The sequence below is a fragment of the Salmo trutta genome, chromosome 1 (assembly GCF_901001165.1).
Source record: "Salmo trutta chromosome 1, fSalTru1.1, whole genome shotgun sequence".
Classification (NCBI taxonomy): domain Eukaryota; kingdom Metazoa; phylum Chordata; class Actinopteri; order Salmoniformes; family Salmonidae; genus Salmo; species Salmo trutta.
Window position 1 is genome coordinate 3,437,433 of NC_042957.1, and position 14,100 is coordinate 3,451,532.

The 14,100-nt window shown below is 43.6% G+C and overlaps 1 protein-coding gene across 1 annotated transcript in view; it reads left to right on the top strand.

Annotated features, from left to right (window-relative positions):
* The window catches only part of blk (BLK proto-oncogene, Src family tyrosine kinase), a 28,287-nt gene that overhangs the window by 766 nt on the left and 13,421 nt on the right, over positions 1-14,100 (top strand). The window contains 9 exon segments of the mRNA XM_029692501.1: positions 703-846; positions 3,324-3,354; positions 3,553-3,646; positions 3,861-3,959; positions 4,643-4,746; positions 5,139-5,288; positions 11,586-11,738; positions 12,072-12,251; positions 14,019-14,095. Of these exon segments, the coding sequence (XP_029548361.1) occupies positions 754-846; positions 3,324-3,354; positions 3,553-3,646; positions 3,861-3,959; positions 4,643-4,746; positions 5,139-5,288; positions 11,586-11,738; positions 12,072-12,251; positions 14,019-14,095 (981 nt within the window). The 5' untranslated portion in view covers positions 703-753.

Consider the following 14,100-nt stretch of genomic DNA (forward strand, 5'->3'; position numbering starts at 1 on the left):
ACATGACTAGTGTTATTTGAAACAGTGGGTATTAACGATGTACTGTAGTAATAATGCATTTTAAAGAACCGTCGAATGCGGGAAACCCCGAGTCGCGTCTCAAATGGCACCCTATTCCCTATATATAGTGCTCTACTTTTAGCCAGGGCCCTATGGCACCCTATTCCCTATATAGTGCTCTACTTTTGGCCAGGCCCTATGGAACCCTATTCCCTATATAGTGCTCTACTTTTGGCCAGGGTCCCATGGAACCCTATTCCCTATATATATATAGTGCTCTACTTTTGGCCAGGGTCCCATACTGACAGTAGTGCACCGGGGAATAGGGTGCCACCTCAGACGACAGTCTACATCTCAGATCCTCTACAGCTTCCTTTGACACAGGGTGTATGCAAAATGCCACTGTCAGTAAACAGTTCCTAAAGATCACCTAGTGACTGTTCTGATACATAATGTTAGCGTTCGGTGTTCTATCCACAAACTGACAGACTGTGAATTTAATATTTCAGTTTACTGAATCCCAGAGGGTAATAGATACACTCTTTGTACGGACCTCTGTGTTTTTAAATCATGTTTCCACTTTTCACAAATTGAATTTCACTCCTCTGTGGGAAAGTTACATGAATTGATTTGATTTGATTGATTGATTGATGGATTAATTGATTGATTGATTGATGGATTAATTGATGTGTTCATTTTCAGCCCAGGGCATGACCCTAGAGACACTGATGTGGATCAGCGCATTATAAAAGGATGGGTTCTAGCTGCAGTGGTCAGAAACGTCAGAAAGTTGACATCCAGCATCCAGGGAAAGGCTCTCAAACCACCAACTCCTCCAACCACACTGTGAGTACCTATATACACACCCAACTCCTCCACCCACACTGTGAGTACCTATATACACCCAACTACACCAACCACACTGTGAGTACCTATATACACCCAACTCCTCCAACCACACTGTGAGTACCTATATACACACCCAACTCCACCAACCACACTGTGAGTACCTATATACACCCAACTCCTCCAACCACACTGTGAGTACCTATATACACAACCAACTCCACCAACCACACTGTGAGTACCTATATACACCCAACTCCTCCAACCACACTGTGAGTACCTATATACACACCCAACTCCACCAACCACACTGTGAGTACCTATATACACCCAACTCCTCCAACCACACTGTGAGTACCTATATACACAACCAACTCCACCACCACACTGTGAGTACCTATATACACCCAACTCCTCCAACCACACTGTGAGTACCTATATACACACCCAACTCCACCAACCACACTGTGAGTACCTATATACACCCAACTCCTCCAACCACACTGTGAGTACCTATATACACACCCAACTCCACCAACCACACTGTGAGTACCTATATACACCCAACTCCTCCAACCACACTGTGAGTACCTTTATACACACCCAACTCCACCAACCACACTGTGAGTACCTATTTACACCCAACTCCTCCAACCACACTGTGAGTACCTATATACACCCAACTCCTCCACCCACTGTATATAGCCTCCACATTGACTCTGTTCCGGTACCTCCCCGTATACAGCCTCCACATTGACTCTGTACCGGTACCGCCTGTATATAGCCTCCACATTGACTCTGTACCGGTACCCCCTGTATATAGCCTCCACATTGACTCTGTACCGGTACCCCCTGTATTTAGCCTCCACATTGACTCTGTACCGGTACCCCCTGTATATAGCCTCCACATTGACTCTGTACCGGTACCGCCTGTATATAGCCTCCACATTGACTCTGTACCGGTACCCCCTGTATATAGCCTCCACATTGACTCTGTACCGGTACCCCCTGTATATAGCCTCCACATTGACTCTGTACCGGTACCCCCCTGTATATAGCCTCCACATTGACTCTGTACCGGTACCCCCCTGTATATAGTCTCCACATTGACTCTGTACCGGTACCCCCCTGTATATAGCCTCCACATTGACTCTGTACCGGTACCCCCTGTATATAGCCTCCACATTGACTCTGTACCGGTACCCCCTGTATATAGTCTCCACATTGACTCTGTACCGGTACCCCCTTGTATATAGCCTCCACATTGACTCTGTACCGGTACCCCCCTGTATATAGCCTCCACATTGACTCTGTACCGGTACCCCCTGTATATAGCCTCCACATTGACTCTGTACCGGTACCCCCTGTATATAGTCTCCACATTGACTCTGTACCGATACCCCCTGTATATAGCCTCCACATTGACTCTGTACCGGTACCCCCTGTATATAGCCTCCACATTGACTCTGTACCGGTACCCCCTGTATATAGCCTCCACATTGACTCTGTACCGGTACCCCCCTGTATATAGCCTCCACATTGACTCTGTACCGGTACCCCTGTATATAACCTCCACATTGACTCTGTACCGGTACCCCCTGTATATAGCCTCCACATTGACTCTGTACCGGTACCCCCTGTATATAGCCTCCACATTGACTCTGTACCGGTACCCCCTGTATATAGCCTCCACATTGACTCTGTACCGGTACCCCTGTATATAACCTCCACATTGACTCTGTACCGGTACCCCCTGTATATAGCCTCCACATTGACTCTGTACCGGTACCCCCTGTATATAGCCTCCACATTGACTCTGTACCGGTACCCCCTGTATATAGCCTCCACATTGACTCTGTACCGGTACCCCCTGTATATAGCCCCGCTATTGTTATTTACTGCTGCTCTTTAATTATTTGTTATTCTTATCTCCTACTTTTTTGGGGGTATTTTCTTATTAAAACTGCATTGTTGGTTAAGGGCCTTGTTTTAACACTGCTGATACTTGATGTTTATTATCTATGCATAGTCACTTTACCCCTACCTACCATACATGTACAAATGACCTCCACTCACCTTTACCCCCGCACATTGAATTGTTACCGATTCACTTTGCATATCGCCTCAATATTGTTATTTTATTTTGTTTTAGCTTATTTACTAAGTATTTTCTTAACTCTATTTTCTTAAAACAGCATTGTTGGTTAAGGGCTTGTAAGTAAGCATTTCACCGTATTCAGCGCATGTGACATTTGATTTGATTTGACAATAGAGTAACGAAAGTGGACAATTCATTCCACCCGTTTCTCAAAACAGGACGGTTATTTGACCCGTTGCCCCATTTTTTCCACGTATGACATCATAGATGTGAATCAGGGATTAACATGGTTACTGATTTTCTAGATTTATTTGGTGTCTTTATGAATAACGGTAATATGACATCTTATCATTCTCACAAATATATTTTCTCCACTCAGGCACACAATACGGAACAGGCTTCCGGTAATGGTAAGTTACAATTTGTTAACCTGTTTTAGAACATCATTTGTTAACCTGTTTCAGAACATCATTTGTCAACCTGTTTCAGAACATAATTTTGCAAACCCTTTTACAATGACGACTATTGTCAGAGTTTTACTGACACGAAACCCTTATTTCTTTATATTAAGCAAACTTCACCTTTACATATATTCCTGTCCCTTCCAGACGAAGACGTTGTCATTGCTCTGCACGACTTCAAACCAACCGCTGACAATGACCTACCGTTCAGAAAGGGAGAGAAGCTTCAGATCCTCCAGGAGTGAGTACAGTACAGTTCTGATTTAGAACAAACGGTCACTCATTATTACAATAGGGAGATGTACATGCTAATGTTGGGTTCTCAGATAATAGTCTGATAACATATCCTCAGTGTAATAATACAGGATAGCAGTAGCCTTTGGAGGCACCGTTACGTAGCTCACTTTGATGTGTAACGAAATAGACAAAACATGCTCTATTGTTGTTCTTTGAAGGAATGGGGACTGGTGGCTCGCTAAGTCACTGGTGACGGGAGAGGAAGGGTGCATTCCGTGTACGTACGTGGCCAGAGTAGACACCCTAGAAATAGAAAAGTAAGTGAATCTGCTTTGACATAAGTCAGCCATTTTCTTTTTGATAATTGAACACTTCGAACATGGGTTATCATACGTTTACAATACATACTTCACCATAGATCATTATAAATGCACTGAGTTGTGTTGACAGGAAATTAAAAACACTTTCCTTTCCTGTATCAGTATGCTTCCTGTATCAGTATGCTTCCTGTATCAGTATGCTTCCTGTATCCGTATACTTCCTGTATCCGTATGCTTCCTGTATCCGTATACTTCCTGTATCCGTATGCTTCCTGTATCCGTATGCTTCCTGTATCCGTATGCTTCCTGTATCAGTATGCTTCCTGTATCCGTATACTTCCTGTATCCGTATACTTCCTGTATCCGTATGCTTCCTGTATCCGTACGCTTCCTGTATCCGTATGCTTCCTGTATGAGTATGCTTCCTGTATGAGTATGCTTCCTGTATCCGTATACTTCCTGTATCCGTATGCTTCCTGTATCCGTATGCTTCCTGTATCCGTATGCTTCCTGTATCAGTATGCTTCCTGTATCCATATGCTTCCTGTATCAGTATGCTTCCTGTATCCGTATACTTCCTGTATCCGTATGCTTCCTGTATCCGTATACTTCCTGTATCAGTATGCTAAGTATGTAACACATTATTTGGCGACACTTCCCTGTTCTTCCATGTACTGTAGATGGTTTTTCAAGGACCTGAGTCGTCGAGAGACAGAGCGTCTGCTCCTGGCTCCGGGGAATAAAGTTGGGTCATTTCTAGTTCGAGAGAGTGAGACCACCAAAGGTCAGAATCATCCTCTCGACCTTTTAAAGTACAACGTCGCCATTTTCAGAACAACACAACATATATTTTTTTAATTCAAAATAGCTCCAAAAATATAATACTGAAAGACTTGGAATGGTGAAATCATCCATTTTGTATGTATAGCCATAGAATTGACATTAACAGAATTGACATATACAGTAAACAAACTGATACAAACCAATATCAAGGACTGAAAAAAAGCCTCATAAAACTGTAAGCTAATCAAATCAAATTTTATTTTATTTGTCACATACACATGGTTAGCAGATGTTAATGTGAGTGTAGCGAAAATGCTTGTGCTTCTAGTTCCGACCGTGCAGTAAATATCTAACACACTAACACTGTATGTATCATTGACATGTCGCCCAAAGGTGCTTTCTCCCTGTCCGTCAGAGACGCAGGGCCGGAGCATGGGGATGTGGTGAAGCACTACAAGATCCGCTCCCTGGATAACGGAGGATTCTACATCTCTCCGTCCACTTCCTTCTCCTCCCTGCAGGAGCTGGTCAAGTACTACACCCGTGAGTTAAAATGACCATAAACATCAAGGTTATATTTTTTTCTTTATTTCCCTGGATAGTCTACTGTTGAAGTTTTCCTGGGGTAAAGAATACATTTTTGGCAGGAAGTACATCAACTCTTTATAGTAAAGTAAAGTCATCTTGATTAGAAGCTTAAGGAGGTTCTCTGCCTCATGTTGTGCACCGCTTCATTTCCAGTCGAGGTGAGCAGTGTTCCTTCCTCTACTGTGGTAACTTAATAACCAAGTAAGCAGACCAGCCCCCCCCCCCCCCCCCCAGATACATTCGTAAGTCAGATAGCTTCACTCTTCACTCTCATCAAATCACATTTTATTTGTACCCTGAGCCGAATACAACAGTTGTAGACTTTACAATGAAATGCTTGCTTACGAGCCCTTCTCAACCATGTAGAACATTTGTATTTGTAGCATAAGAGGAATAAAATACACAAGAATGGCTCTATATACAGGGAGTACCAGTACCAGATCAATATGGAGCTATATACAGGGAGTACCAGTACCAGATCAATATGGAGCTATATACAGGGAGTACCAGATCAATGTGGAGCTATATACAGGGAGTACCGATACCAGATCAATATGGAGCTATATACAGGAAGTACCAGATCAATGTGGAGCTATATACAGGGAGTACCAGTACCAGATCAATATGGAGCTATATACAGGAAGTACCAGATCAATGTGGAGCTATATACAGGAAGTATCAGTACCAGATCAATGTGGAGCTATATACAGGAAGTACCAGATCAATGTGGAGCTATATACAGGGAGTACCAGATCAATGTGGAGCTATATACAGGGAGTACCATATCAATGTGGAGCTATATACAGGAAGTACCAGATCAATGTGGAGCTATATGCAGGGAGTACCAGTACCAGATCAATGTAGAGCTATATACAGGGAGTACCAGTACCAGATCAATGTGGAGCTATATACAGGGAGTACCAGATCAATGTGGAGCTATATACAGGGAGTACCAGATCAATGTGGAGCTATATACAGGGAGTACCAGTACCAGATCAATGTGGAGCTATATACAGGGAGTACCAGATCAATGTGGAGCTATATACAGGGAGTACCAGATCAATGTGGAGCTATATACAGGGAGTACCAGATCAATGTGGAGCTATATACAGGGAGTACCAGTACCAGATCAATGTGGAGCTATATACAGGAAGTACCAGATCAATGTAGAGCTATATACAGGAAGTACCCGTACTAAATCAATGTGAAGATATATACAGGGAGTACCAGATCAATGTGGAGCTATATACAGGGAGTACCAGTACCAGATCAATGTGGAGCTATATACAGGAAGTACCAGTACCAGATCAATGTGGAGCTATATACAGGGAGTACCAGATCAATGTGGAGCTATATACAGGGAGTACCAGATCAATGTAGAGCTATATACAGGAAGTACCAGTACCAGATCAATGTGAAGCTATATACAGGGAGTACCAGATCAATGTGGAGCTATATACAGGGAGTACCAGTACCAGATCAATGTGGAGCTATATACAGGGAGTACCAGTACCAGATCAATGTGGAGCTATATACAGGGAGTACCAGATCAATGTGAAGCTATATACAGGGAGTACCAGATCAATGTAGAGCTATATACAGGGAGTACCAGATCAATGTGGAGCTATATACAGGGAGTACCAGATCAATGTGGAGCTATATACAGGGAGTACCAGATCAATGTGGAGCTATATACAGGGAGTACCAGATCAATGTGGAGCTATATACAGGGAGTACCAGTACCAGATCAATGTGGAGCTATATACAGGGAGTACCAGATCAATGTGAAGCTATATACAGGGAATACCAGTACCAGATCAATGTGGAGCAATATACAGGGAGTACCAGTACCAGATCAATGTGGAGCTATATACAGGGAGTACCAGTGCCAGATCAATGTGGAGCTATATACAGGGAGTACCAGATCAATGTGGAGCTATATACAGGGAGTACCAGTACCAGATCAATGTGGAGCTATATACAGGGAGTACCAGTACCAGATCAATGTGGAGCTATATACAGGGAGTACCAGTACCAGATCAACGTGGAGCTATATACAGGGAGTACCAGTACCAGATCAACGTGGAGAGGTATGAGGTATTTAAGGTAGATGCAGTGCATTCGGAAAGTATTCAAACCCCTTAACATTTTCCACATATTGTTACGTTACAGCCATATTCTAAAATGGATGAAATACATTTTTATCCTCATCAATCTGTAAACAATACTCCATAATGACAAAGCAACAACAGGTTTTCTGAAATGTTAGCACATTTATTAAAAATAAAAGACAGCACACCCTAAGTGGCACAGTGGTTTAAGGCACTGCGTCGCAGTGCTGGAGGCATCACTACAGACCTGGGTTCAGTCCCAGGTGTGTTGCAGCTGGCTGTGACCGGGATACCCATGAAGCTGTGCGCGTTGGTGCAGCTGGCTTCCTGGGTTAAGGATACATGGCTCTTGACCTTTGCCTCTTCTGAGTCCGTACAGGACTTGCAGCGATGAGACTGTAACTACCAATTGGATATCATGAGAAAGGAGTCAAAAAATGGAAATACCTTATTTACTTAAGTATTCAGACCTTTTTGCTATGAGACTTGAAATTGAGCTCAGGTGCATCCTGTTACCATTGATCATCCTTGAGATGTTTTTAAATCTTGATTGGAGTCCCCCTGTGGCAGCATCATGCTGTGGGGAGGTTTTTTCAGCGGCAGGGACTGGGAGACTAGTCAGGATCGAGGGAAAGATGAACAGAGTAAAGTAAAGAGAACTCCTTAATGAGCGCTCAGGACCTCAGTCTGGGGCGAAGGTTCACCTTCCAACAGGACAATGACTCTTAGCACACAGCCAAGACAACGCAGGAGTGGCATAGGAAACAAGTTGACTTGAAACCGATCTAACATCTCTGCAGAGACCTGAAAATAGCTGTGCAGCGACACTCCCCATCCAACCTGATAGAGCTTGAGAGAATCTGCAGAGAAGAATGGGAGAAACTCCCCAAATACAGGAGTGCCACGATTGTAGCGTAATACCCAAGAAGACTCAAGACTGTAATCGCCGCCAAAGGTTCTTCAACAAACTACTGAGTGTGCCTCCTGGGTGGTGCAGTGGTCTAAGGCTCTGCATCGCAGTGCTAGCTGTGTCACCAGAGATTCTGGGTTTGAGCCCAGGCTCTGTCGCAGCCGGCCGCGACTGGGAGGCCCATGGGGCGACGCACAATTGGCCCAGCATTGTCTGGGTTAGGGAGGGTTTGGCTGGCAGGAATATCCTTGTCTCATTGCGCACTAGCGATTCCTGTGGTGGGCCAGGCACAGTGCATGCTGGCCAGGTGTATGCTGTTTCCTCCGACACATTGGTGAGGCTGGTTTTCTGCGTTGGATGTGCATTGTGTCAAGAAGCAGTGCGGCTTGGCTTGGTTGGTTTGTGTTTTGGAGGACATATGGCTCTCAACCTTTGCCTCTCCCGAGTCCGTACGGGAGTTGCAGCGATGAGACAGGACTGTAACTACTACCAATGGATACCACAAAAGTAAGGGGTTAAAAAAAAAATACTGAGTAAACAGTCTGAATACTTGCATAAATGTGTTATTTCAGTTTTTTTATTGATAATACATTTGCAAAAATGTATAAAAACCTGTTTTTGCTTTTTCATTATGGTGTGTAGATTGTTGAGGGCATTTAAAAAAAAAAATCTATTTTAGAATAACGTAACAAAATATGGAAAAAGTCAAGGGGTCTGAATACTTTCCGAATGCACTGTATTTAAAGCGGAGTCACCATTAAATAGGATTTTATTAATCCCCCAGAGGGGAAATTTGGTTGCACCAGCCAATACATACATTGCCAATAAATACGGCATAAAAACGCAACACAGACACTAAAATCAGCACATCATCAATGAATATAAACATCTAAGTGTTTGTGTTAAAAAGCCTCATAGCCTATGGTTAAAAGGATCTGCTGAAACGTTATGTTTGGGACCTTGTAAAAATGCAGCCTTGTTTACAAATTGGAACACTGGAATGTGAGACATGATCTACACCTCCACTAGGATGACAGATGTAATCTACAGGATGACAGATGTAATCTACAGGATGACAGATGTAATCTACAGGATGACAGATGTAATCTACACCTCCATTAGGATGACAGATGTAATCTACAGGATGACAGATGTAATCTACAGGATGACAGATGTAATCTACACCTCCATTAGGATGACAGATGTAATCTACACCTCCACTAGGATGACAGATGTAATCTACAGGATGACAGATGTAATCTACAGGATGACAGATGTAATCTACAGGATGACAGATGTAATCTACACCTCCATTAGGATGACAGATGTAATCTACAGGATGACAGATGTAATCTACAGGATGACAGATGTAATCTACACCTCCATTAGGATGACAGATGTAATCTACACCTCCACTAGGATGACAGATGTAATCTACAGGATGATAGATGTAATCTACACCTCCACTAGGATGATAGATGTAATCTACAGGATGATAGATGTAATCTACAGGATGACAGATGTAATCTACACCTCCACTAGGATGACAGATGTAATCTACAGGATGATAGATGTAATCTACAGGATGATAGATGTAATCTACAGGATGACAGATGTAATCTACACCTCCATTAGGATGACAGATGTAATCTACAGGATGACAGATGTAATCTACAGGATGACAGATGTAATCTACACCACTAGGATGACAGATGTAATCTACAGGATGATAGATGTAATCTACAGGATGATAGATATAATCTACACCTCCATTAGGATGACAGATGTAATCTACAGGATGACAGATGTAATATATACCTCCAATAGGATGATAGATGTAATCTACAGGATGACAGATGTAATCTACAGGATGATAGATGTAATCTACAGGATGACAGATGTAATCTACAGGATGACAGATGTAATCTACACCTTCACTAGGATGATAGATGTAATCTACAGGATGACAGATGTAATCTACAGGATGACAGATGTAATCTACAGGATGACAGATGTAATCTACACCTCCATTAGGATGACAGATGTAATCTACACCTCCATTAGGATGACAGATGTAATATATACCTCTTATAGGATGACAGATGTAATCTACAGGATGACAGATGTAATCTACAGGATGACAAATGTAATCTACAGGATGACAAATGTAATCTACACCTCCAATAGGATGTCAGATGTAATCTATACCTCCATTAGGATGATAGATGTAATCTACAGGATGACAGATGTAATATATACCTCCACTAGGATGACAGATGTAATCTACAGGATGACAGATGTAATATATACCTCCAATAGGATGACAGATGTAATCTATACCTCCAATAGGATGACAGATGTAATCTATACCTCCAATAGGATGACAGATGTAATATATACCTCCATTAGAATGATATAAATCCTAATTCTTTTTTTGAATGATTTTTACATTTGTGCGTAAGTATTTCGACATAGTCTACACATTCTCATATTGAACTTCTAACATGAGTGGGGCGGGTGTGGCTTCAAGACATTGATCTCAAGAGCAGCTCTTCACTTATTTTGACTGCTCCAACACAGTTCCACCTCCGACAGCAAAAATCATCCGCTATGCTGGTGTCTGCCATCGCCGGTTAACACTTGATCCGATTGAATCCAGGCCTAAATGTCATGTAAAGTGAAGACTTCAAAAACATGGCAGAGTTTTTTTGCTTGTTTGTTATTTCAAATCTTCAGGCCTCTGGAAAGGTTACTAAACTAGTGAGCATGGTTCACCAAATCACCTTTGTTATACGTCTTCAGATGCCTTTTGGCTGGGTGCTCTAACGCAATCAATAACAATGAAAATGTATAAATAGTGTTTCTCTCTGCTGAGCAACAGGGATGGTTGACAGGCTGTAATTCTCTCTGGGGTCTGTTGCTGAGCAACAGGGATGGCTGACTGGCTGTAATTCTCTCTGGGGTCTGTTGCTGAGCAACAGGGATGGCTGACAGGCTGGAATTCTCTCTGGGGTCTGTTGCTGAGCAACAGGGATGGCTGACTGGCTGTAATTCTCTCTGGGGTCTGTTGCTGAGCAACAGGGATGGCTGACAGGCTGTAATTCTCTCTGGGGTCTGTTGCTGAGCAACAGGGATGGCTGACAGGCTGTAATTCTCTCTGGGGTCTGTTGCTGAGCAACAGGGATGGCTGACAGGCTGTAATTCTCTCTGGGGTCTGTTGTTGTGTCACAGGTACGTGTGATGGGTTGTGTCAGCGTCTGAACGCCCCCTGCAAGCCGAAGGCCCCCATTCAGCCGTGGGCCCAAGACGAGTGGGAGATCCCCAGAGACACGCTGAAAATGGTCAGGAAGTTGGGAGCAGGACAGTTTGGAGAAGTCTGGATGGGTACGAGATATACTGAAGCAATGTGTGTGTGTGTGTGTGCGTGTGTGTGTGTGCGTGTGTGCGTGTGTGCGTGTGTGCGTGTGCGTGTGCGTGTGCGTGTGCGTGTGCGTGTGCGTGTGCGTGCGCGTGCGTGTGCGTGTGTGTGTGTGTTTATGTGTGTGTGTGTGTGTGTGTGTGTGTGTGTGTGTGTGTGTGTGTGTGTGTGTGTGTGTGTGTGTGTGTGTGTGTTTATGTTTATCTTTGCATTAATGTTCTTCCCACTTTTCTCCAAACTGTCATCAGTCCGTTACATAAGTCTTTTGGGATTCTTCTCGTATCGTCCCCTACGGCCAGGTTACTATAAGGGCAATCAGAAGGTGGCAGTGAAGACCCTGAAGGAAGGGACCATGGAGCCTGAGGCCTTCCTCCAGGAGGCTAACCTGATGAAGCAGCTGCAACACGACAGACTGGTCCGCCTCCACGCCGTCGTCACCATGGAACCCATCTACATCGTCACAGAGTTCATGATCAATGGTGAGAGAGAGAGATAGATAGTCTGTGTGTGTAACCATGGTGAGAGAGATAGGGTGTGTGTGCAACCATGGTGAGAGAGAGAGAGAGATAGTCTGTGTGTGTAACCATGGTGAGAGAGATAGGGTGTGTGTGTAACCATGGTGAGAGAGAGATAGGCTATGTGTGTAACCATGGTGAGAGAGAGATAGGGTGTGTGTGTAACCATGGTGAGAGAGGGATAGTCTGTGTGTGTAACCATGGGGAGAGAGAGAGAGGGTGTGTGTGTAACCATGGTGAGAGAGATAGGGTGTGTGTGTAACCATGGTGAGAGCGAAATAGGCTATGTGTGTAACCATGGTGAGAGAGAGATAGTCTGTGTGTGTAACCATGGTGAGAGAGAGATAGGATGTGTGTGTAACCATGGTGAGATAGAGATAGGCTATGTGTGTAACCATGGTGAGAGAGGGATAGTCTGTGTGTGTAACCATGGTGTGAGAGAGAGAGGGTGTATGTGTAACCATGGTGAGAGAGAGATAGGGTGTGTGTGTAACCATGGTGAGAGAGGGATAGTCTGTGTGTGTAACCATGGTGAGAGAGAGATAGTCTGTGTGTGTAACCATGGTGAGAGAGAGAGAGGGTGTGTGTAACCATGGTGAGAGAGAGATTGGGTGTGTGTGTAACCATGGTGAGAGAGGGATAGTCTGTGTGTGTAACCATGGTGAGAGAGAGAGAGGGTGTGTGTGTAACCATGGTGAGAGAGAGATAGGGTGTGTGTGTAACCATGGTGAGAGAGAGATAGGGTGTGTGTGTAACCATGGTGAGAGAGAGATAGTCTGTGTGTGTAACCATGGTGAGAGAGAGATAGGGTGTGTGTGTAACCATGGTGAGAGAGAGATAGGGTGTGTAACCATGGTGAGAGAGATAGGGTGTGTGTGTAACCATGGTGAGAGAGAGATAGGGTGTGTGTGTAACCATGGTGAGAGAGGGATAGTCTATGTGTGTAACCATGGTGAGAGAGAGATAGTCTGTGTGTGTAACCATGGTGAGAGAGGGATAGTCTATGTGTGTAACCATGGTGAGAGAGAGATAGTCTATGTGTGTAACCATGGTGAGAGAGAGAGAGAGAGGCTACAATCACGTATCTGAAATTACATGATTAATTGATCACGATAAGCATGCAGTTACATGCTGTATAACTCTGACGATAGAGCTAAATGTGTGCAATTGTTTCGCATGGAATAATCATACATTTGTAGTTCTGACTATGCTCTTCAAGAGGTGATGATATTACAACTAAATAATGGTAACACTTCTTTGCAAATCCCCTTGAAAACGTCGTGCAGTTGTCAAGGTTTTTAGTGGAGCTGGATGTCTCCTTGCAGCCCAGGAGACAAAACGGAACGCAGCTTATTGTGACGTTTTATTGACAATGACCTATTGCAATTTATTCCTGACCAAGATGGCTGCCATTATCGGCTCATTCTAGAGCTATGCAGGTCTGTGACATCAGCCGCTCTAGTAAATGATAATATCTCAATGGGAAGGACGCTGCTCTCTGCTTTAGTCATTGCAGGAAATATTATTAAGAAAATGGAATTACACTTTCTTTTATGGTCTTTCAACCTGTTATTTACCTGGTATTTACCTGGTATTCCTCTAGAAATGTACAGTATGTGGTAACAATGGGTTAGGGTTTCTGCACGCTGGTAAGTACCTAGATGTTTCTGTACTGTGAAGTAAAGTCCTACAGTTCTAACAGCTTTGTGCGTCTTCTTTTCTTATCTACAGGAAGTCTGTTGGACTTCCTGAAAACAGACGAGGGCAAGAAGCTGAAACTCACCAAACTGATAGACATGTCAGCCCAGGTGGG